Source organism: Musca autumnalis, unplaced genomic scaffold (genome assembly GCF_047663935.1).
Source record: "Musca autumnalis isolate F117 unplaced genomic scaffold, ASM4766393v1 scaffold_2, whole genome shotgun sequence".
In the NCBI taxonomy this organism is placed as follows: domain Eukaryota; kingdom Metazoa; phylum Arthropoda; class Insecta; order Diptera; family Muscidae; genus Musca; species Musca autumnalis.
In genome coordinates, this window is record NW_027411755.1 from 128111190 (window position 1) to 128136902 (window position 25713).

Sequence of the window (25713 nt, forward strand, 5' to 3'; positions counted from 1 at the left end):
TGTCAGTTCTCTGTGGTCAGGCCACTTGAGTTCGTGTGGCGAAGCTCATCATGCTCATTTGCTTATGGTGTTCATGGCCAGGATTGCAATTATTTTGGAAGCTCATATAATATCTTGCGTATGTTCGTCCTTCTATTCCATTTTTAATCCATTGTTGTCTTAGAATTTAAACAATTAAACAAACATTTATGTAGTTTTCTTTTAGGTTTGCTGTTTTGTATGTATACACAAACAAAAATCAGCTGTCGTTTATATCCTCATAAAGGCATATATAAACGGTTAAGATTAACCCACTGGATCTTTAAATCCCACAGGGTTAACCTTCAATAGTATAAACGCCCTATTAGGGTTGGAAAATGTTTGTTCAACACTCGACATTATTATGAAAACACAATGCCTGCACTTTGTTCTTTTTGTGGCGACTATTTGACTATTTCGCACATATTGGTGGAATGCCGAGCCTCCGCTATTAATAGCGATATTGTAAATATCCTGGATTGTTCATCAAAAGTTTTTCTTTAAAATACACTCAGCCCTTCTCATCCATAATATCCGTGATGTTTAAGCTCAGAATCCATTTGAAATTAGTAAATACATGTATATATATGTACTTTGAATTTTTTTTTATTATCATTGTAAAATACCTATTGTAATCATGTATAAATATCCCATTATTTTCTATCGCGCGCACATGGTCTCAGTCACCCGGCGCCTTTAAATCTATATTTTATAAATTAATTTATAAAATATTTGTAAATAAATAAATAAAAAAATAAATGTCACGTATAATATTATGAGAATTGACTAATATGCTGTTTATATTATAGCTTTTTGCAGGGTTAACCTTCTTTATAAGGATTTGTTTGAAATATAAGCAATGGAATTGACATTTAAAACCCAGTCGGTTTATTAAATCCGGATATATATAAACGTACTATAACACAACACATGTTCAGATTTTGAAGATTAACTAGAAAGCCAACAAAGTGATATCACAAATGCTGTTGTTTAAGGGGTGTTTACACTATCTATAGCTGTGTTCCTTTACTTACATGAGGTTACCATTTGTTACCATTTTTAACCTGCAAAGCGTTCCTTAACCCCGAAAAGTGGCAAAACTGGAAGCAAATTTTAAGAGAGTGAGAGTGGAGAGAGAGCGAAAATGACTTTCTCTTCTACCACAGGCTACCAGCAAAATTTCTGCAGGTAAAAAATGGCAGAACTGATTTTTCGACTTTTGTTTGACGATTATTTCACAATAAAAAAGAAAATGGACGAAAAAAGGAGAAAAAGTCGAACGCTGACAAAACTAAATTAAAAACTGTGAAATAAAAGACGAAAATTGATTTTTTATGTTTCTTTGAGACATTGCTGCCAGATCTACTATTTTTTCGTTCCTTTACTTTTCTGGTAAAAATGTTCATGAGAGAGCAATTTTCAGCAATTTTGACACTTTTCTCTTTATGTTGAGAGGTGTACATTTATTTTGATGCTCACTGTATATGCACTTGCCATGATGTCTTGCGTACACATTTAAGGCATACTAGCATTTGATGGGAGTCAATTCTGCCTGTCACATTCGCTAGTAAAATGGTTGACAACGTGGTACCCGATTTGCAAAACTTGGATTTAAATAAAGAAAAGGCATGTTAAAATATTTCATCTAAGAATACAATCAAGTTAATAAAAGCTAATCTATTCAAAAAAGTAATGAATACATTTGTGCAAGTGCTAAAACAAAAAGAAATTAAATCAATTCAATTACGCTCACTACGTCTGCTACACACACCATCATCGAATAGTGTCAATCTTTCGGTCGGAAAAGATTTGAGCAGTCACAACAGACTACAAGTGTCGTCGCAACAGCAACAACAACGAGTGCTATTTGTGCCATACCGGGAAATAAATTGCCGTATTAGTCAAGGGACATTTTTACGATCTTACGCTACTTTGGTTGGTGTTATTATAGAGTTAATTGTATTAAACAAAATATTAATAACTTAGAATATGTGTGTGTTATTGTTATTATTAAAGAAATTTACTTGTGTTTCAGAAGAATTGCCAAATGATTCATATTGAAAGCGAAATGCATGTGCGTGCATTTTCCCCCTGTTACGTATACTCAACGTTGTTTTTATTCAGAGTTGTAAAAAGTTGGCACTTGCGAAGTAGGGTGTGCTCTGTTTGAAGTGATGGTAAATGTATTTGTTTACCGGGAGTCGTAGAATGAAAGAACAAGGCATAAGTCTCGTTGAGGGCCACCTCTTAGATCGGGCTGAAAATTTTACTATAGGTAAATATAAACCAGAGATAGCCCTTGGGGTTCTGAGTATAACGATATAAATTTTGGGCATAAGATGAGTGGCTGGACTCAGAATTTTTGAAATTTTGTCCATAGGTAGATCTTGGAATGCTGATTACGACAATATATATCATGTTAGGGAAGTCCGTATTTACCGAGATATAGGCTTCGAAATTTTCGAAAACCCATATGATTTTTGACAAAAAAATAATTTTGAAAAAAAAAATGATCGCGTTAGTCCTGTTTAGCATCTGTCCATAGGACAATGTCTTAAATCCCGGCCAAAGGACGGCTATTTTCGACAAAAATTAAATTTTTGAAAACTTTCTGTGGAAAAAGTTTCAAATCCAGCCAACTTTTGTCTTGCACACGTCCATATTTCCCGAGAGTGTATCATTGTAAAGGCCGCAGTTAAATTTCCTTTTAAAATTAGAAGTTTTAATGGGTGACCGGCCTTCGGCCGTCGATTTTAGACTTTCACCTATGGACAGGGTTCAACACTGGTTACGCGGTTAAAGCTCCTTTAAAAACTAAAAGATTTTTGGGGTGGCCGGCCTTCCGCCGGGGATTTACGACTTTCACCTATGAACAGGATCCAACAACGGCAACACGGTTCAATGTTCCCTTTAAAAATGAAATGTTTTTCTAACACCCACTAGTTGCAATCAAAACCTCCAGAGCTTTACAATGATACCCATAATGCTCATTGATATTTACAGAATTTTAAAGGCCCATATCTCCGGAAGTATGGACTTGTGCAGAAAAGATTTATATAGTTATACTCAGGAGCCCAAGGGCTATATGCCAATTTTTTTTCTCCTATGGACAGGTGCAAAGGGTACGCGAACGGTACTCTCCATAAGCTTTAAAACTGTACCCAATTGCCCAAGTAATTAAAAATTGTAAAATGTCAAGATTATCAGGGTTCCTCCTAAGGACAACCTTTGATAAAAATGTAAGCCCGATCCGAGAGGTCCACATAAACAAGGTAGTGTTGCTAAGCAGAAACATTTCAGAAATGTCGAAACACATTTCGTGAAGTATGGATGCCCTGGAAAAGCTACAAATATATCGTTGTGATCTGGGTAAAAATTTCAACCCGATCCGACAGGTGACCCTAAACGAGACTTGTTCCAGTAAATATAGCGAAGAAATGATTTCTGAAACCATTTTTATAAACCTCTCATAATGTCGGAAAAGTTTGCAAAATCCTTTCTAGGTATATGCTATGTATTTATCTTTTCAAGATCCAGAGATTTCAGAAACAATACATCCAATAATGAAGTTCTGCTTCATTCTATTAAAAAAGTTTCTAAATTCGCTGCCTTACTACCCCCTCCGCGCTAGTGTCCTGCAATATTTCTATGTTTTAGGGGTTTGTTACCAGGCAAGATGTTTAACATGGACTGAAAACCGTATAGCCATTACATGTAGCTCCTTGTCTACAACAAAACAGTGACAATTTTCAATTCAACAGATTTATAGTACTAACGTATGAGCTTTCGATCTAGAAGCTCTTGTAACACTATATTATTTCAGGCATATACATAGAAGTTTAGTTATGATTGGGCCTCAAACTTTTTACATGTAGAGTCAAATTCCTTTGGTGGATTTCCCTTTTCTCCTGCAAGTTCGTTATGACAATTCTATTAGCTCCAACTTTTTTACAACTCTGTGTATAATTTAAAGCTTTTTCCGGTGTTACCCCCAACGTAAATGCTTTCTTTTCATCACACACATAGCAAAATATCACAATTAACCCATGTTATTGCATCAGTCACTGTTTGTGTTTTTTCCTATTACATTGCTACATGGTTTTCTTACTTCCGACTTGAACTCAAATCGATACGAGAAGACTACAATTACACAGCTGTTTGAATTTGTTTAGTCACCGCAAAGAAATACCTACGCACACAATTAAAAAATATCTTACACGTTGTTTTCTTGGAAGATATCAAAATGACAAAAAAAGTACTTCACTAAAAAATAAAAAAAAATCTGTTTCCCATTATATCATACAAGAAGAATCATAGACAAAGTTACATTAACAATTTTCCTTTTGATATATTGACACGTAAAGATACAATACACCCCATTTCATACGGCTTTTTAACAAGACATAACTGTTATACATAAATACATTGTTGTTGTTTATTTTTTTGTTTAATAATGTTTAAGTGTTTTTAGTTTCGGTGTCCTACAAATTTTTGTGGGGTGTTGATTGAATGATGCTTATTATTGATTTTTTTTTCTCTTGTTCTATTTGTTTTTACAGGCCAATAAAATGAAGAAGGAGAAGCAAAAGAATGCTCCCGCTGCGGATGGTGGAAAAAAAGGTATGATTATAAAATTTATTTTTATTTCTTTTAAAGTACATCATTGAAGCGACAAAATATTTTTTATTAGAAGAAATACTTAAAAAATATGGATAAACCACTATTATCTCCTCTTCGACCATCAAAAGGGCCAAAGCCAATAAGACAACAGATATGAAGTCTTTTCAAATGGAAAATGATACACCAAAAAAGTCCTAAATGGTATGGTCGAAAAGTAATTTCATTTGATAAGAATTAGCCTCAAGTTTGTGACGAAGTTTGAAAGGAACTACCTTCACCTAACTTCAAAGCTAATTCGAGTCCAGAACCAAATCCAAGGCGAAGAGCCCACGCTTCGATCTCTTCTAAAATTGTAATTTCCCAACTGGTCAAATTTTACTGCCGGAGAAGTTGACAAAGTTATAATCTGTCGATCAATTTTTGTCCTATGCCTCTTCAAATACTGCAAGCCTCATTTGCCCTGATCAACACTTAGATGACGATCAAGGATGGTGGATCGACTCAAATTTCCCCAGCTTTCATTAACTCTCCGAAACAGACTACCAAAGAGCTAGGTTTTAGGTCAGAATGGGTCCTCATATCATAACTTCATTACATTTATAGTTAGGGTGTGATCTGATCTCAGAAAGTGTGTATAGAAGCACCCTCTCTTTCAGAAAGAGTCCTAAAGGAGCACAATTTCTTTCAGATAGGGTCCTTTAGAAGAACCCTTTCTTTCAGAAGAGTCCTATAGAAGCTCACTTTCTTTCAGAAAGGGTCTATAGAAACAACCTCTCTTTCACAAAGGGTCTAAAGATTCGCCCTTTTTCCAGAAAGTGTCTAAAGTCTTAGATTTAATAGTAAACGACCCTAACGCATTTGGAGCAGTGTGGCTATCCCCGTATACTGCGACTATCCTATCTGCAAACTCAATCCATGAGGTTTTCAACACTGCAAAGACTTCTGCAGTTCTGGTTAAGATTATACGAGCGTTTGCCCCCTTCCATCTTCGACCCAGGAAGTGGTCTGCCCTGCGCCCACTCACTCCTATTAGGGATTACTAACCCAGCTGTGTCAAATATACAGTAATCGGGCGTAACTTTTCTGTTATAAATATATGTTTATTATTTGTATTTTATTACTTTCAGTTAAGGAACTTAATCCATGGCCAGCATACATCGAGGAACGTAATGTATTGTGGGAAAAATGCAAAGCTGAATACTTGGCTGAATTGGCTGCCAAACCACGTAATCCAATTAAAATTACCTTGCCCGATGGTAAACAAGTTGAGGGTACCTCCTGGGAAACCACACCCTACGATGTAGCTAAGGGTATTAGCCAAGGTTTGGCTGATAACACCATTATTTCCAAAGTAAATGGTGAGGTCTGGGATTTGGATCGCGTCTTGGAGGGTGATTGTACATTGCACTTACTGAAGTTTGATGATCCTGAGGCCCAGGCTGTGTTCTGGCATAGTTCTGCACATATTATGGGCGAAGCTATGGAACGTATTTATGGTGGTCATTTGTGTTATGGTCCACCAATTGCTGATGGCTTCTATTACGATATGCATTTGGATGGCGAGGGTGTAAGTGTAAACTAAACAATTAATTTTATTTGGTTGAATCGTAGCAAATTTTTTGTTTTATAGATTTCCACAAATGATTACCCCGTCATGGAGGGTTTGATAAAACAAATTGTAAAGGAGAAGCAACCCTTCGAACGTTTGGAAATGAAAAAAGCCGACCTATTGGAAATGTTCAAATACAATGAATTCAAATGTAGAATTTTGAATGAAAAAGTCAATACTGAAACCACCACGGTATACAAATGTGGACCCTTGATTGATTTATGTCGTGGTCCTCATGTTCGCCATACTGGCAAGGTGAAGGCTTTGAAAATTACCAAGAACTCCTCTACATATTGGGAGGGTAAAGCCGACGCTGAGACACTGCAACGTGTCTATGGTATTTCATTCCCCGATGCCAAGCAACTTAAGGAATGGGAAAAGCTGCAAGAAGAAGCCGCTAAACGTGATCACCGTAAAATTGGCAAAGAGCAGGAGTTATTCTTTTTCCACGAATTATCACCTGGATCATGTTTCTTCCAGCCACGTGGTGCCCACATCTATAATACTCTTATGAATTTCATTAAATCAGAGTACAGGAAGCGAGGCTTCCAAGAAGTTATTACGCCCAATATCTATAATTCGAAATTGTGGATAACTTCTGGACATTGGCAGCATTATGCTGAGAATATGTTCTCATTTGAGTCTGAAAAGGAAACGTTTGCATTGAAACCCATGAATTGTCCGGGTCATTGGTAGGTTTTCATTTTTATTATACATAAATATATTTTTAGTAGATTACGTACAGGATCGTTTTTACATTCGCAAAAAAATTGAGTTCATACATTCTGTGTGAAATGCATCAGTGGCTATTTTTTCTTAAATCTGGGTTTCGACTCTACTATACATGTTTTAGTAGTCTTTTTCTTTTATAAATCTAAAACTGTAAATTTATATGGTAGAAAATTTATATAATTTTAAGTGGACACCACCTATTTTTGCCCAATATTTTTTGACCCGAAAACATGTCAAAATTAGCTTACATATTAAAATTTTTTTTCAAACATTTTCTTTAAATATTTCAAAACTAATTCTGTTAATAAATGATTATCTCTTCTACATTTCCACAATAGCGTAATGTTCGATGTACGCAACCGTTCATGGCGTGAATTGCCTTTACGTATGGCCGATTTTGGTGTTTTGCATCGTAACGAACTCTCCGGTGCTTTGACTGGTCTTACTCGTGTACGTCGTTTCCAACAAGATGATGCCCACATTTTCTGTGCCCCTGAGCAGATCAAGAGCGAAATGAAAGGATGCTTAGACTTCTTACGTCATGTCTATACCATCTTTGGTTTCTCCTTTAATTTGGTTCTCTCAACACGGCCAGAAAAATATTTGGGCGAATTGGATCAATGGAATGCTGCCGAAAAAGCCTTGGCCGAATCTCTTGATGAGTTCGGTTTGCCATGGAAAGAGAATCCTGGTGATGGTGCTTTCTATGGCCCGAAAATTGATATTACCATTATGGATGCTTTGAAGAGAGCCCATCAATGCGCCACAATCCAGCTGGATTTCCAACTTCCCATACGCTTCAATTTGCACTATATTGCCGATGATGGTGAAAAGAAACGTCCAGTTATAATACATAGAGCCATTTTGGGATCAGTAGAACGTATGATTGCCATCCTTACGGAAAATTATGCCGGCAAATGGCCATTCTGGTTGTCACCACGTCAAGTAATGGTCGTCCCTGTGGGACCCCAATTCGACGAATATGCTCAATCGGTACGCGATCAATTGCATGCTGCCGGTTTTATGGTTGAAGCCGATTGTGATGCTGGCGATACAATGAACAAGAAAATCCGCAATGCTCAGCTCGCCCAATTCAACTTTATTTTGGTGGTTGGTGAAAAGGAGCGTTCCTCGAATACTGTTAATGTTCGCACACGCGATAACAAAGTTCATGGCGAAGTTTCCATTGCTGATTTGATTACCAAACTACAGAAGATACGCGATGAATTCATTACAAATGAAGATAGTTTTTAAATGCACTAATTTCTATAAATCTACTTAATACAATTTCTTACAATTACTATTTATTTAGAGAAGAAAATTCAAACAGTATATGAAATGAAGAGAAGTCAAACTTGATTCAATGAAATACGAATGCATTTTTGTCATTAAATTGCCTCAAATACAAAAGTTATTGTTAACACAATATACAAACAAGTACAGAAAATAAATACCACTAAAATGCCTAACAATGGGCAATAATATTTCTTTTTTGGTTATTTTTGAGTTATTCTATGGGGTGGTGTGGGGTAATAGATTTATCATGTGTTGTATGCCCGACATTAATTGCCTTTTTGATGGCAATAACCCTCTAAGCTTTAACATTCAACCCTTGGCAATGACCAAAATGGTACAGGGCTGACCTATGATAAGATAAGTGGAGATTGCCACAGGTCGACAGACAACACCATTAATTGTGACACCCGGTCTAATAAATTATGTGTACTGGCAACCCGTTATTTCCTTTGGTTCAGATCATCTTCCCATCATCGTCTCCGTAAACAAACCTTCCGACTTCATAACCTATGACCACCATAGTTTCCTGAACAATGGAAAACTGATTGACAAGGGTTCAGAATTTCACCGCTTCGTGAAATCTCAATGGCAATGCTTAAGCAACTGGATGAAGCCCCCCCATATTGTACCAAAAACCTGGAAATTACAGAAGCCAGGCAATGATGCCAGCAGATATGACTCGTAGAGGCCGATCTCCCTCTAGTCGCCAGAAGCAACGATTTTAGAGACACTACTCCTTCCCATGAAGAGCTGGGGCCTAATTATGTGATTCGATTCGATCGAGAATTTACTCGTGAACAAGTTTTCGACACGAGAAAAAAACGGCATGATAAGACTCGATCGAAATCACTGATCGAATGTTTCGAGAGTAACCGGTAATCGAACTATGTGTTCTTTGGGGAAAGTTATGAAGGTAGATGTCAAAAAATGTGTTTATTTCAAATCAAAAACTAAAAAACAAAATTATGAATGAAAAAATGTAAATATTTGTGGAATTTTTTGAACAATACATTGAATAATAATTTCGGAATGAAGTTGTGCTAAGAAAATATGAAAATTATTAATGTTTGCAAAATTGTTTTGTCATTCTTGTTACAGATTGCTAATACATCTACCTTAATAATTCTCTCTCAAAATAAATGAGAGAATTTGGTGGGTGTTTTGCATTAGCCTCTCTGAGAGAGTATTTCCTTTGGTAAACAACGGGGGATGAACTATTTAAAATGCACCTTATTAAAAGTTGTTCACCTATAAAATAAAGCCTATTAATATTAAATAATTTTTTGTTTTGCAGAAATGCTTATTTTTTCAACTTATATTTTAACGACTGCAAACACTAATTTTTGGTTAATGATAGCATGCATATGTATTTATTTTAATTATAATTTTTTCACAATTTCTTAAAACGACTGAAAAGGACTCTTCCCAATTTCTCTTATTTTGTGTAAAAAATGTTCACAATTATTTACTAATATCATTTTTCCTATATAAACCGTCAATAAACAACAATTTTTTACATTTTAAACACAAATACAATAAGAAATCTTTAATTTTGTTTGTTTACGATAGGCCATTTGGCTACGAGAAATTACTCGCAAATTTATGCTCAATTTCTCGATAATTTTACTCGATAACGAATGTTGTCATCCCAACTTTGAGTACTCGGGTCGAAACAACTCGATGTCGAATCACGTAATTAGGCCCCTGTTTTCAGTTGCCCAACAGCGGCATGGATTCCAGTAAATGCACAACACCATTACACGCCATATCCACACATTTCAGTTGATGGGCCGATTCCGTACAGCGAGGCGAGTCATGTCGCGTCTATCGTCTCTGTGACAAAATTTAAAAAATGCACTACGTACAGCGATAGAAAATAATCGTCGATAACAAGTTATTTTTATTTTTTTTTTTTATTCGTTAGTAAAAATGTACGGCGACAGCTAATTTGTTGTCGCCGGAAAATGAACATTTCGGCGACAAAATTTGACGACGTCAGGCGATATTGCCATACGGAATCGAAAAATTGCATTCGGCAACGCGACACGACTAGCCTCGCTATACGGAATCGGCCCATGAGAACTGACTCTAGTAGGCCGTGCGACCAAACAGACTTGACTCCACCGTGTTTGAAACGTTGGATAATCAAATATATGTGTGGACGCCAGCCGAAACAGGGAGTTCACCAACGGTGAGAGATATCTCCGGAAGTGTTTAATCTCTAACTTACTGGAATTCAAAACACCCTCCAGACGTCGTAGAGATCGTAATGTATGCGGATAATTGTACGATCTAGACGTCGGGTCTATCGTCGATTACATATGTGAGAGGTTAAATGTATACATAATCGATATAGTGCAGTTCTTCCATCTGAGGAATATGAAAATATCCGCGCTAAATTCACTGCTACACTGTTCACCACCTGCACGGCTGAAATGAGGCTCCCACATAACATATTGGTCGATGGTGCCTTGATTCCAACTACTAACTACCCCAAGATGTTGGGTGCAGAAGTAGGAACAAAGTTCCCAGGTCGCTAACAGGCAGCATTTGGGGTGCTGTCAAAGAAACATTATGTAGCATGTAGCCTTTTGGCCAAAATGTGCTCATCAAATAATGGTTTTAGACCCCCAAGTATTATGGACAAAATCCGTTTCAGAAAATTTGGAGTCGAATTAGCCATAACCGTCAGTCTGTCTGGCTGGAACTCACTACTCTCTAATGGTTTTGATTTTTTTTGCAACATGTTGTGCTTGAGGTCTCTATTACGAAGGTACACATTTTTTCAGTGGCAAGTCCACACTTCCTAAGAAAATTATACATCTGTAAGAAACTCCTACGATCACCATGTGAAGCGGCTGGAGCGCACGACAACTTTCGAACCGGATATTGCCTTGGACCAAACTTTGCATATCGTAATATTTCTGCGAACCTTAGATAAAGTTCGAAAATTGTGCTTATCGTCCACTCCTCCATCATAAAAGTTCAAAACTTTTCACCAAAATGTTGCGCACGATAACTCTCGAAGAAAGTACCATAAATCGAAATCATATATGTATTTAGAATTTTGGCGAATATTTTATTTAAATAAAGGAGTCTCGCTAATAAAATATACATTTATCATCAAACGCAACCCAAATAGATTCAATTTCGATTCTGCAAATAGAGTCGAATCGGTTTTCATCACACACCTGATAGATCAGGTTTGAATATGGATTAAATCAGCATAGTCTCCTTAGTGTACATCCCACACATATTTGGAAAAGTTTAACAACTCGTCTCGGATCATTTGAAAATTTTTGCAACAAGTTACATGTTACGACGGCGCATTTTTTCGGAGGCAAGTCCATACTTCCTGAAATAAAAAGCTCCAAAAAAGCCTGTCGGTATCAACAAAACTGGTAGAAACCGATTTGGTACAAACCTAGGATCTCGTAATATTTTGTCCGAATTTAGTTTAAATTCGAAAATAGTACTCTTAGAGTACCTCTCTTACAAAAGCTCAACATTATTTGTTTAAGCGCAGTTTAAGCTCTATTCGAGGATACTTTTGATTTTTTTTGCCCTGTTTACAGTGATATTATGTTTATCGTGGGCAAGTCCATGCTTCCTCACATAGTGGTCAAAAACCTCTAAATTATACGGTGACCAACTGCAATGGTGACGGTGCCCTATAGCCGACTTCCGTGTCGACAGTTGCTTTACAAATTACTGCAAATCTGCGAATGTTTCTTAATGCCGTTGTACTTAACAACTGCGAAAACGGATTTTTAATGCAGGTAAAAAGCAAACATGTATAATTTGTGTTTCTGATACGTTTAGTTGCATTTTCGAGGAACAATGTATAAGTGCGCAAATGAAATATTTTTACGAAGTTTAAACAGAGGAAAAGGATTTTGGTTGTGTGCCCGGTATTCGATCTGTCCATAGATAAAAGTTTCAATTCGCACACAGCTCTGTCGACACAGCCGACTGATAGTTTTTTACTTGTTGACTTTATTTTTAAATATAATCGAATACCGCTCTTCTAAGCTATTTTGCGGTTTCATTGCATATTACCAATTTGATCAATACTCCTCATTTGTTTTTATTTCTCTTCTATTGAGGTAGGCAAGTGATATGGATATGTCGCCTATGTACAAATACTGTTATTATATACTTGTCTGCACATGGGAATGTTGGTTTTTATTAATCACATTGTGATTACAACGATTGCTGAACGATGATTGAAAAGACATGTCGTACTATTTAGTTCAGTAGAACAATACGAACTGAAATAGTACAAATGATAAGATAACATGTAATTTCGACACATTTTAAAGATTGTAGGTAAAAAATGCTTTCCTTGAAAGACGTAAATTAAAAAAAAAAAAATTAAATACAATTCGAATTCGATAAAATTTTGTATTTAGTTCAAAAGTGCAATGTACTGCAAACAGCAGCTTATGATATGCAAATTTTCTTTGCTTTTAAGCATTGCAAAACGTCTATGACTGAATGATTTATAATAATTCATCAAGTAAAGCGGCGTATGCGTAGGTTAAGTTTGCACAATGTGCAATGACAACTTTGTTCTAGAAAAACAATCAAAAAGCAAACTGACGATAACAGAACAAGAGCTATTTTAGATAATTTAGACTAGCATATAACTTTGAAGCAAAATGAAATAGAAGAAAATAACAAAATACAGATACCATTCCACTATCTAAATAGTCTATGGAATTGTACAAAATCCTTACAGCAAATAAAAACATAATTAGTGTTTTTCTTTAGTTTTTTTTTTAATAATTTTTTCTCATTACTTTATTTTCCTTGTGTTGTAATCAATATTTATTTATTTTACGTTATAAATAAATTTAAATATTACATATATCATTTAAAAAATAATAATTGTATAGTAGAAATGAATGTAAGAATATATATAAAAATGTGTGTGTGGAGTTGCCATTGTGATAAGTAATGGAAAGTCATTTCTTTATGCTAAATGGAAATTTCAAATATATTTTACTTCCATGTTTTGATAACTGGTTACACGCACACATTTTGGCTTGATTTCTTTTTTTTAAAAAAATGTTATTACTTTTCATGGGGCTTCGTTTTTTGTTTGTTTAGTTTTTAGCTACTTTACTAGTTTAAAAAAATTAAGTTCCACAAAGTCTTATTTTCGGTATGGAGAGGATGTTGCCTTTTAAACAAATGAAAAGAAAAACAAACAATATCATTGAGACATTGTTCGATTTATGTTCTCTTGTTGATAGCCTGTGGTATGTCATTATTCATAGAATATGAATTTGTTGTGAGTCAAATGAGTAGTTGTTGATTGAATGTTTTGGAGTAGGGGCCGACGACGACAACAGTTGGAGGAGGAATCAATGAAATGTTGAAACGTATTAACAGCATTCAGCAGGCACAGCCTCCTTCGGGATCTTTTGTTTCTTTCTGTGTGTCAAGTGTGATTTCTTGCATATCTTCATTGGGTTTATTCTCTGTCGCCGAGTCCATGCCAGGCAAGGCAGCTGCCACACGACGGAACAGCTGTTTTACATTGTAGCCGGCTTTGGCACTTGTTTCAATAAACATCACATTCAACTCTTTCGCTTTGCGTTCACCCTCCTCTGTCGACACTTGCCGTTTGTCGGAGAGATCTGTTTTATTGCCAACCAACATGATAATGACATCACTACCTCTTTCGGTTCGCACGTCATCGATCCACTTGGACGTTTGATGGAATGAATTTGTATTGGTGATATCATAGACCACAACAGCTACCGTCGAGTCTCGTATATATGATGGAATTAAAGAACGGAAACGTTCCTGGCCGGCAGTATCCCACAATTGCAAACGCACAGTACGATCTTCCAAGTACATGGTCTTTGAGAGGAAATCTATACCAATAGTGGCCTGATAGGTATTATCAAAACTGTCATACATAAAGCGTGTAATTAACGATGTCTTGCCCACACTTTGTTCTCCCAAGAAAACCAATTTGAATTTACGCAAAGGATTTGCAAAATCTCCGGACATGGTGTTTGTGTGTGTGGTTTTCTAATACAAGAAGAAGAATACAAAGAAATTAAAACTTTAAATGGCCCACGTATACACAGAAAACAATTTAATTACTTATTGCTTTTCTTCGAAAGGTACACAGCGGCTAAGCTTATTCTTCTGGTGGCAAATAGTTGTTAACTAATTTTCACTTAATTTTATAATGTTGTCAACAACAAAAATTATTAAAACGGATTTGAGAGTGAATGGAGTAGTTTACGTCGTTGCTTGCGTATTCAGGGCTGGGCTGTTCGGCTGCTCCACTTGAAATTTTTTCCGTGTAGTTTTTTTTTTCAATCGCACTTGTACTTCCTTCTATGTAATTATCTTTCTGTAGTTGTTAACGTATACAAGTATATTAAATTGTATAAATCTTTTTGTAAATTGCACTGCTTTCTTCTTCTTTTATAAAAAAATACACTTTTGTTTTAACCAATTGAATTGCTAATTAAATTTTTTGTGTTAAAATTTCTAGCTTAAAAATTGACATTCTCTGAGTCACTACCACCACAAATTACCTGATTTGGTGAACAGTATTATCGATACACATATGTCGACGTATGATGTTGCCACTTGGCCACATTAAGGGTAAATTAGACAATGTGTTTCGTAAAATATATAATTTTAATCCATAATCCAAATATAAAATATTTTGCTTGGTTTACATTCGGAGTCGTTTCGTGATTTCGCGCGGAATCATGCAAAATATGTCATGATTTCGCATACAAAAATGAAATCATCTCATTTCGTGATTTCAGCGAAATCAGCATCGAAATCATAGTACACATGATGCCTAAAAAAGTACCAAAAGTTGCAATACTTTTCACGTATCACAATAAACAAAAAAATTTAGTATCAAAATTTGTAAGGGTGCCACAATGTTGTAATGGTATTCACTCCCGCCTTGCACGCTAAAGGTCGTGGGTTCGATTCCCCGTCCAGTCAACATCAAACACTTTTCAACGGTGGCAAAATACCCCTCAGTAATGTTGGCGACATTTTCTGAGTATTTCAGCCTTGTACAACTTCTCTACAAGTTGTGTCTTAGACACGCCGTTCGAACTCGCCGATAAACAGTAGGTCCCATATCATTGAGCTAATATGAATCGGGGCGCACTCATTGATATGTGAGTAGTCTTCCCTGTCCCGCCTGGGATGTTTGTGGAACTATTATGAAAATTTGTAAACAATATGAAAAAATTATTAAATTACTTTGTTACAATCATTGTATGGCCAACAACAACAATCATGGTATGGCCAACAACAACTTTCCTATGCCCGCGGGCATACGACACACACGTACACTGTAAACACATTCGTTCAGTTAATGCATTGTTTACGTTTCCACTCACACTAGCGCAAGTTATAATCTGCAAATGGGTGTTTTTGGCCATCACTGAAGTAGAGGTAGGCCAGGTATGAAAATACAACCCTGCAGTCATGGCTTAAAACGTCAAATGACATGGTGCAATAATCAAGGTAGATGTATTTGCATAGTTAGCCCGTTTAACAAAAATACATGGAATATATAACTTCAATGTTTATATGTTAAAAGCATCAAATAGAGTAAAAATAAAGATTACTTTAGCTAGCTCCAGAATATTGTTGCTAGAAAAGTATTCCAAAAATAACAAGTTGTATCCAAACTTAGACAGTGAGAAAAATATCATTCTCTTATTTTCTAAAAAAAAATATTTTTTACATTCCCGTACTTTTAGTACAAATTTCAATTAAGCTCTGTTCCAGAACTAAAAAGTTTTTACAATTTTTACCACTTTTACACATTTTGCGTTCCCGTACACAAAATTTATATGAAAATCGTTTACGACTTTTACAACTTTTACGACTTTTACCACTTTATAAAGTACGGGAACAGGCCATTAATATCAATATTTGACGGCTCGATCTTTCGCAAGTATTACTATTAAAAAATTAATAATTTAATTTTGCCATGCGAATAATAATCGGTTGAACTTGCTTCTAATTTTAAAATATAGCGTTGCGGCAGAAGTTTTTGTTGGAACCCTGCTTTTGACAGAATAGGCCATAATAAGAAAAAATTGTAATCCGCTGTTAGCTGTGGCCTACCAGTAATTATTCTACCATGATAAAAGAATAAAAAAGAAAAGGGCAACCCAGTTCGGAATTTGCTCGGCCTTCTTTATTCTTTTATTTTTATTATGTCAGAAATGAAGTAGGAATGCAAGGCAACCAGGCGAGGCAGCTTATGTACGCAGGCCTTTAAGGCCTCGACACATAAGAAGCATGACATTCTTGCTGAAGTCATATCTGATAAAAGACCAAAGACCAAGTTCGACCTAATAAAAAGATTTCAGAATCACATTTGAATTAGATCGAACTTGGTCTTTAGTCATTTACCAGATATGACTTAAGCAAGAATGCCATGCTTCTTATGTGTCGAGGCCTTTATACTTTTGTTGAACTAGTATATTTTATTAAAGAAAAACATACAGTGTGCAAAGTTCATATTCGTACACCCCTAAAAAATGAATAAAATCGTTATTAATTCCATATTTTATGTGTAAATATGAAATAATTAGGTTAGGTTAGGTTAGGTTAAAGGACGCGCAGCTGTCGTGTTGGACAGCCACTCCACTCGGAGACCTTATGGTCCATTGTGTTCATCCTATAGTAAGGGTAGGAGAAAAGAAAAGAAATAATAGCATATCGAGTTTAGAAGTAGGAAAAAGGAATAATTAAGTAAGTTAGAGGATAGTTGAGAATGATTAAGTAAGTGCTACGGATTGAGAGATTATTTGTAAGGAGAGAGAGAGCGAGTAAGAAGGTTAGCCGTATTAAGATGCTGTAGTTTGTTCGTGTTGAAGCCACTTCAGACCCTTGGCGAGAAGAAGCAGTGTTGTCGGCTCGGCTTGGCAGAATGTTGTCAGAGATGATAACGTATGTTCACCCATTGTTTGAACTCTCCTGGTCCTGAGCATTGGACAACGGCATAATAAGTGCTCAATCGTCTCTGTTTCTTCTTCGTCTTCGCATAATCTGCAGTAGTCCGTGGGGTCCTCTCTATTCCATTTGCAGGTCATTGATCTTATCCTGCAGTGTCCCGTGATAACTCCAATCATTAGTTTTAGATCGGGTTTTCTCATAGAGAGTAGGGAAGTGGTCTTCCTTTTGGAGAGGTTGGGCCAGATTGCCTTTGATACCTTGCAGCCAGGTTCGTTATTCCAGATCTGACCAGCCTTCTCCCTGTATGTTTGTTCTAGGAGCCGCATGAAGTGACACAGGGGTGGCCTGATTGAGTTATCGATTTCGATGTCGTTTGACTCAGATCCGCGACGTGCCAGTTCATCCGCCTTTTCATTTCACTCGATGTCGCAATGCCCCGGGACCCAGCACAAGGTAACGATTGATCGTAGGGCCTCCAAAGCTTTCCTGCAGTGCAAGACCGCAGCAGATTTGATTTGAAGATTTCGGCTTGGAAGACGCTACAATTTTCGCTTAGCTTGTACGAGATCCGTAAGTTGAGGGTATCGCTGTAGACGCCCGCTCCTGTTCCCTTTTCCATCTTGGATCCGTCGGTATAAATCTCTATACCGGGTAGAGGTAGGGAGTTGTGGGTCCAGGCTTCTCTGTCAGGTATCCGAACTTCAATGTCGTCGAAGTGTAATTGTGGTGATATATAGTCACTGATTACCTCCAAACCCACCGATAGTCCAGATTGTCGTAAGATAGCAGCATGGCCGTAGTCGAAGTTACGCCATGAATTTAACTCCTTGAGTCGGAGAGCACTCTTTGCTGCCAACTCCTGTACCACGAGATTCATCGGATGAAGATCCAGTAATACATTGAGAGCAGCCTGTGGAGTGCTTTTCGTGGCACCGGTAATTAGGAGAGATGCCGCTCTTTGAACGACATTAATCTTACGGAGAAGGGATGTCTTACTCAAAGCATTCCACCATACCAATGAACCATAAGTCAGAATGGGGCGAACTATGGCCGTAAAAATCCAGTGTATGACCTGTGGTTTCAAACCCCAACTCTTACCAATAGAGTTCTTGCAAGAATAAAGGGCTATAAGTCCTCTCTTGGCACGTTCCTCGACATTCCTTTTCCACGTTAGTTGGTGGTCCAGGATAATGCCAAGGTACTTGGCCTCTAGGGAGAGCTTTAGGGCCACTCCATCCAGCGTTGGTAGGGTGAATGGTTTGACTTTTCTCTTGTTCGTAAATAGAACCAGCTCTGTCTTAGATGGGTTCACCCCAAGTCCATTGTTGTGTGCCCATCTTGATAATTTGTCCAGAGCTCCTTGCATGAGTTCCGATAGCGTTTGTGGGAACTTCCCGTTGATCATTATGACCAAATATGAAATAATTGATAGGAACTATCATAACGAAGAAAGATTTAAGAATAACAAAACAAATTTTTAATTTATTCCGTCATTTAGGTATAGATGGCGCCTGTGTGGGTGGCAAAGTTCGTATTCGTACACCTATAAGCACTATATATTTGGAGTTTTTAAGAATTTTCAAAGCAAAATACCGCACATTTTTATTCTTTTCTTCTTTTGGAATGCCTCTACTATAAAAATATGTAAAAACAACGGTAATTTTATTAAAAATTTTGCATGAATAAAAAGTCGGACGAATATTTGAAATACTTAAGAAAAATGTGCTAGATATGATTAAGTATTGCAAATTATTCCCGAATTTTGGACGAAAATAGCTAACAGCAGTCCTTCTGTAACAATATTCGAGGTCCAATATGAAAATAAATGTCGTCGGCGTTTGGAATTGCAAAGAAACGTAATTCGGGCTTTGGAAAAGAAAACACATTTTTGGTTTTTACTTGGTGAAAATCGCAAGTTTCGTTTTATATTTGACATTAAATGTATTGAAGTTTTAGAAACGGCTTCGGAAATCATTTTATGTCAAGAGATATCGGAAATAACGAGGAATAACAAATTTTTAAGGAAGAAAATTTCCCCGAAAATAATACATTTCTTCAAAAGGTTACCCCACGTTCTTTCCTGGAAAATGTACTTCATTCTTTTGACATTTTTGTACTCATTTTGGATCCTTCGGTAAAGAAATATAATTTTCAAGAAGTACAAACCATTATTTTCGCAATTTTGGCAGCCATAACCCTCGATCATATTAAGCGTAGAATTTCATTCGTACGCAGACAGTATGAAAACTTGTACAGTTTCATTTTTCTTCATAATTTCTCACAGTTTTCGACACAAAATGATTTTCGAAACGGCATTCTAAAACTTCAATACATTTAATGTCAAATATAAAACGAAACTTGCGATTTTCACCAAGTAAGAACCAAAAATGTGTTTACTTTTCCAAAGCCCGAATTACGTTTCTTTGCAATTCCAAACGCTGCCGACATTTATTTTCATATTGGACCTCGAATATTGTTACAGAAGGACTGCTGTTAGCTATTTTCGCCCAAAATTCGGGAATAATTTGCAATAGTTAATCATATCTAGCACATTTTTCTTATGTATTTCAAATATTCGTCCGACTTTTTATTCATGCAAAATTTTTAATAAAATTGCCGTTGTTTTTACATATTTTTATAGTAAAGGGCATTCCAAAATAAGAAAAGAATAAAATTTTGCGGTATTTTGCTTTGAAAATTCTTAAAAACTCCAAATATATAGTGCTTATAAGTGTACGAATACGAACTTTGCCACCCACGCAGGCGCCATCTGTACCTAAATGACGGAATAAATTAAAAATTTGTTTTGTTATTCTTAAATCTTTCTTCGTTATGATAGTTGCTATCAATTATTTCATATTTACACATAAAATATGGAATTAATAACGATTTTATTCATTTTTTAGGGGTGTACGAATATGAACTTTGCATACTGTTTAATTATGAAAATACAAAAAAATTACCAATTGCGTATTACAGTCTTTTTTATCTTTATATCAGTCTAACCAATAATAAAAAGTCGTTTTCATTGTCAGAAATATCATCGCATTTTTATTTTCTTGACCATAAGGATTGGTGTGATTTATCTACTTAAAATATTTCTTCTTCTGCTGCACTTAACGTTTTATCAGGCAATTCGCTGAATATTGATATAACATCTAGGAATTGAAAAGAATAGACATTTATAAATAAGCATAAATTAAGCAAAAAGTCATTAAATTTGCTTACATATTACATTTGTATAAACATTGGAAAAATCTCGCAATCGATTTTTGCCAAAAACCCTTCAACATTTTAACTCATTATAATGCCGTGTCCAAATATCAGATGTAAGTTGCGTTCATTTCCAGCAAGACGGGACAATATATTCGTCAGGCTCCACACTATTCTCTAAAGACTACCTAAAATGTCTAGTTGTCGAAGTTTCACCACAGAATTTGTATTTTGATATAGAATTGTCGATTTTTCACTTGTCTGTTGTTTTCCTTTCCTATTTTCCTTTGCTCATACATACTTGTTGTTATTAAAATAATATATTTTATTGATTTTTCACAAAAACACTTTTTTAACGAACCGCCAAAATTATTTTATGACAAACAATTAAGAAAATGAAAAAAGAAGAAGATGCTTTGTTGGTCTATCAGTTTTCAATATAAACAATGCTTCTTCTTATTAAGGTAAAAGTATCAATTGTTGACAACCTGTTGACAAAAAATCTGTCTGGTCACTTTCCCAGCAAGAATTGTCCAGCAAGAACTTTCTCAGAGAGTAAGGGGTTTTTATTCTCTTTTGCTAGAAAATTGTAAAAAGTAAACAGACACCTTCCCAGCAAAAACCAGCAAGCAATCAGCTGGCTTGCCAAAACAGAACAATTTGTCCGCCAATAAAGGAGGCAACCACGTTGTATTTTATTAAAAATAAAAAGGAAAATGAAACAAAAAGCATTTTCCACTTTACAAATTTGCTCTCCATAAAACAATACAATTAGACTATTTTATTTCCACAATAAAATTGTTTTTAATTTTCACAAACATAAATCAACAAAAAACTAAAAACAGATGATTGACTGCTTTCAGGAAGAAGAAGAATTGCTAGTGATTGCTAGAAGAAATTTGTCCAGCAAGAATTTGCAAACTCTCAGTGAAAGAACTGTCAAAATGTCTCTCTCGAATCGCTCTCTTTTGCTGGTTTTTTGTGTTAACAGACGACTTCCAGCAACAATTGGTACTAGTTGGTACAAATTTTATGGTAACCAGACAGACCTAAAGTGTTGACTTTGTCACCATAATAGTAGACAAAGTGGTGACATGTCGACACATGTCCCATGCTTCCTACAGGGTAGATTCCAATGAACATGCTGCTAGTTTCTACTAGCCCAAACTTGTATGGTACAAAACAGGAGAAGAGGGTGTTATGCTTGGTTTACCTTTACGAAATCCACTCGATTTCAACTGTCAATTCCATTGCTTAAACGTTAAATATAATCCAATGGATTTCGGATGAGATTTCATTTGACGTATACGCAAAGGAATTGACAGTTGAAATCGAGTGGATTTCGTAAATGTAAACCAAGCATTAGTCTGCGCTATTTCTGTCTAAAGGATATCTCAACGATAAAATCATTTTTTTATTTTTTCATTTGTTACTACTATACACAATTAATACGATATATACATAGATAATTTTACGATATTTTTCGAAATAAAGTTGTAAAGTTTTATGTTGTCGTATATTTTTGATAACTAATTCAATTTACAACAACTTGTTTTTAAAATGCATGTTCGATCAGCTGCGCATATGCATCTACATTGATTATTGTAATATGTTTGAAATAAAAAAAAAAAACAAAAAAACGTAAGCTTCGGGCTGTATTTCAGGAGCGCAAGTGTAAACTTGGCATTTGTTTATTCATTTCCAACTCTGAAAGTGATATACAAAATTCCAAAAAATAGTCAACCAAGCAAATAATGGAAGTTGTGCAATGTGGAGTCAGGATTTCTTTACATATTTCGATACAGTACTACAGAATTATGAAAAAATGCACTCCGTTCGATACATTGTATAAGCAGTTGCTTAGAGATCCCTACAAGCAAACCAGTTTATAGATCCCTACAAGCAGCGACATCTGCTCTATTCCAGAACCTGCAATAAGGTACTATTTTTTTCTACGATAACATTTTTTCCTTTATGTTACGGAAAAATAGTAAAAATTAGTAGATTCTTGCAGTTCTGGAACAGGCCAATCATTTCTTCCAAAGGGCCAAACCTATAACTTTGCGTGTTGCGTGTGCGTTCAAAAATACAAAAACAAAATACATGTATTTCAATTTGAAATACATGTATGTTATAGGTTTGGCCTAATGACAAAAAAGAGTGTATACTGGGGTTATGACTTTTTGACCTTATTTCTCAAAAATTATTTGCTGTAGCGGGAATGAATGAACTTTTGCCTATTAATGACTATAATAACGTTTATTCTATTTAAATACTAAAAATGGCACGCACAAACTAGTTTTTAAACATTATTTCCTGTTGCACGAATGAATGACCTTTTGACTATTGGTCTGTTCCTGAACTGCAAGAATCTACTAATTTTTACTATTTGTTCGATATCATAAAGGAAAAATGTTATCGTAGTAAAAAGTAGCAGAAGGGACAAGGGAGACTTCTCTCATATCACTGATATGGGACCTACATTTTATTGCCGAGTCCGAACGGCAAGTCTTAAGACACCACTTGTAGAGAATTTTTTCATGGCTCAAATCAAGACAAATTTATATAAGGTATATGCATGAATTACAACAACTAACAAATTTAAAAAAAAAAAACAACATTGTTGTTATAGAAAATTAAATGTCAAAGAAATTTTTGAATAATAGGGTCTTCCTAAAAATTTTCTCAGGAAAGACAATTTCATGAGTAGACCCAACATTCAAATTTCATGAGTAGACCCTACATTTTGAAAACCAAATTTACAAAAAAAAACGTAAAAATACAGCTGATTGTCACTTCTACCTTATATAAATGTGCCTTGATTATGGCTATATCACACCGTATGCTTTTTCACATGTATGACATCAGCTGGTCTGTATATTTGTGTACCGAAAGTGACAACATACATGTGAAAAAGCATATGGTGTGATATAGCCATTACTTCAAAGCATTCTTTTGGTGTATGTTTTAATTTACGAAATCCATTGCGTATAAATACGTCAATTAACATCGGCTGGATTTGTGATGAGGATTTGCGTTTACAAATGACAGGACAGTTGACTTCATGTATTGATTGTCAAAATCTCACAACTTGCCTGTGTGACGAAGGCGTCCCGACAACTGCAAAAACAGTTGTAAAATTTTTAATGAAAATCATCGACTTCTTTTTGTTTTCCGTTCACATATTTTGTTTTTGTTCATGTTCTTTTGTTTTTAACACATTTCAATCATTATCTCACTTATTTTTACAAAAATGCCAAAAATGTGTCTTCCTTACTGTCTGTGAAAAAATGATGGACAGCTGGGAGACAAACGACAAATGTATGTATGTGTTAGTAAATCAGAGTTGTATTTGAAGACAAACTGTCTGGTGTAAACGCCTTGTAAAGTTGCTATTTTTACTTTAAATTCCTCTCGTACCTCAAAAAAGAAAAACAACACAAATTATAGGATAACAGCTCAATACTTTTGCTAATTTTACTATTTGAAAAAGTAAATCAAATGAACAATAAGTATGTAACAAATTAATAATTCCGTAATTATATAACACTAACAAAAACATTTTCTTTTGTTTTCATTTCTTTTCCTTTCATCTTCTTTCTGCAATTCCAATTCAATTCTTTGCTCATCCTCACTTGACATCTCTCTCGGTGCTGAGCTTACGAAGGGCAACGCCATAGCTACACGATCAAACAGTTTCTTCACATTATAACTTGTTTTAGCGCTTGTCTCTATGAACATTACATTCAATTCCTTCGCTTTATTTTCGCCATCTTCCGTTGTGATTTGTCGTTTTCCAGCAAGATCAGTTTTATTACCAACCAAAATGATGATAACCTCTGTACCTCGTTCAGCTCTAACATCACTTATCCACTTAGAGGTTTGTTCGAATGTTGTTGGTTTGGTAACATCATAAACAACTATTGCTGCTGTCGAATCTCGTATATACGAGGGTATTAGCGAACGAAAACGTTCTTGTCCAGCTGTATCCCACAGTTGTAGGCGTACTGTTCGATCATCCAAATGCAAGGTTTTCGATAGAAAATCAATACCAATTGTAGCCTGATATGTATTGTCGAAACTGTCGTACATGAAACGAGTTATCAGAGAAGTTTTCCCCACACTCTGTTCTCCAAGGAAAACTAATTTGCATTTACTGGTGGCATTGCTAAATTCTCCATTCGACATTTTGACTTAGTTGGTTAGAGATTTTCTAGTTTTATGAATCCGCGATGTGTTGTCGCTTGATGATCTACAATAGGAATACTGACTGTTACTTGCATTATAAGTAATGTTTATTTTTGACCTACGTTGGAATTATTCATTGCTGCGGTTTTATAAAAACACATATTTTTAGAGCAAAAATAAGTCATTCTTTTCGAAAATGAACTTTTATAAATGTTCTATAGAATGTCATAACTAGACATCGGATTTTAGAACGTTTTTTTATTTCTTTGAGGGTCAATTCTTCGATATTTGAGGTCATACATGGTTTAAAAGCCAGCATCTAAAAACATTAGCATTATACTATGTTTACATTTACGAAATCCACTCGATTTCAACTGTCAATTCCATTGCTCAAACGTCAAATGAAATCCAATCGATTTCAGATGAGTTTTCATTTGTCGTATACATAAAGGAATTGACACATGAAATCGAGTGGATTTCGTAAATGTAAACATGTATTAGCTGTATAATCACACACACGGCAAAATAAGCAACCGAACGCATATTTATTTTTGTACATTTTTGCTTATTTCATTTTTTACGCCTAATCTGTTTTTCGTTAGGCATAATCGACAACCACGCTACATATTTAGCAGTCGGCTGACCATTCGTCGCAGCGAATTAGCCACAGAGGGTGTTTTTAGTATTTAGGGTTGCCAACGCAGTAATAAACAAGTAAGAACGGCGTTAAGTTCGGCCGGGCCGAACTTGTTATACCCTCCACCACAAGTTGCAAAGACGTATAGTAATAAAGACTAGAAGAAATGCATTTTCCAAAAACATATGCTAATAGTTCCACATTTTGGTTGCAGATGGCTACACAACTCACTGGAATTGTTAACAGCAATGCCAATCGTTTTTGATTCTCATTTCTCGCGGCAGAAAACATTAACGTCGTGTTTTGTGGCTGAAATTTATTTCTTCACTATTTCTTATTTTTTATTTAATAAAAAAACAAAAGTCAACGCCGTAAAATTTGAGTTTTAATGTTTTTCTTGTCAATATTCCAATGAATAACAGTTTTCGTT

The 25713-nt window shown here is 35.5% G+C and overlaps 3 protein-coding genes across 4 annotated transcripts; 1 reads left to right on the top strand and 2 right to left on the bottom strand.

Moving 5' to 3' along the window:
• The first annotated feature begins 1527 nt into the window (after window positions 1-1527).
• ThrRS (threonine--tRNA ligase) lies at window positions 1528-8463 on the top strand. 2 transcript variants are annotated; one of them, XM_073969211.1, is made up of 5 exons: window positions 1528-1953; window positions 4578-4638; window positions 5766-6205; window positions 6269-6939; window positions 7318-8463. In XM_073969211.1, the coding sequence occupies exons 1-5, from the start codon at window positions 1711-1713 to the stop codon at window positions 8231-8233; spliced, it is 2331 nt and encodes a 776-aa protein (XP_073825312.1). In that variant the 5' UTR covers window positions 1528-1710; the 3' UTR covers window positions 8234-8463. The 2 variants fall into 2 exon arrangements, with proteins under 2 accessions (XP_073825312.1, XP_073825313.1); XM_073969212.1 differs by having other exon boundaries at window positions 1535-1644.
• Window positions 8464-13037: 4574 nt separating this feature from the next.
• On the bottom strand, window positions 13038-14855 carry Rab6 (RAS oncogene family member Rab6). The gene is made up of 2 exons (XM_073969213.1): window positions 14396-14855; window positions 13038-14320 (listed from the first exon to the last, which is right to left on the bottom strand). The coding sequence occupies exon 2, from the start codon at window positions 14297-14299 to the stop codon at window positions 13676-13678; it is 624 nt and encodes a 207-aa protein (XP_073825314.1). The 5' UTR covers window positions 14300-14320; window positions 14396-14855; the 3' UTR covers window positions 13038-13675.
• Window positions 14856-23903: 9048 nt separating this feature from the next.
• Window positions 23904-24708, bottom strand: LOC141393080 (ras-related protein Rab6-like). The gene has a single exon (XM_073966031.1). It carries the CDS (start codon window positions 24644-24646, stop codon window positions 24008-24010), a length of 639 nt encoding a protein of 212 aa, XP_073822132.1. The 5' UTR covers window positions 24647-24708; the 3' UTR covers window positions 23904-24007.
• Window positions 24709-25713: the final 1005 nt, after the last annotated feature.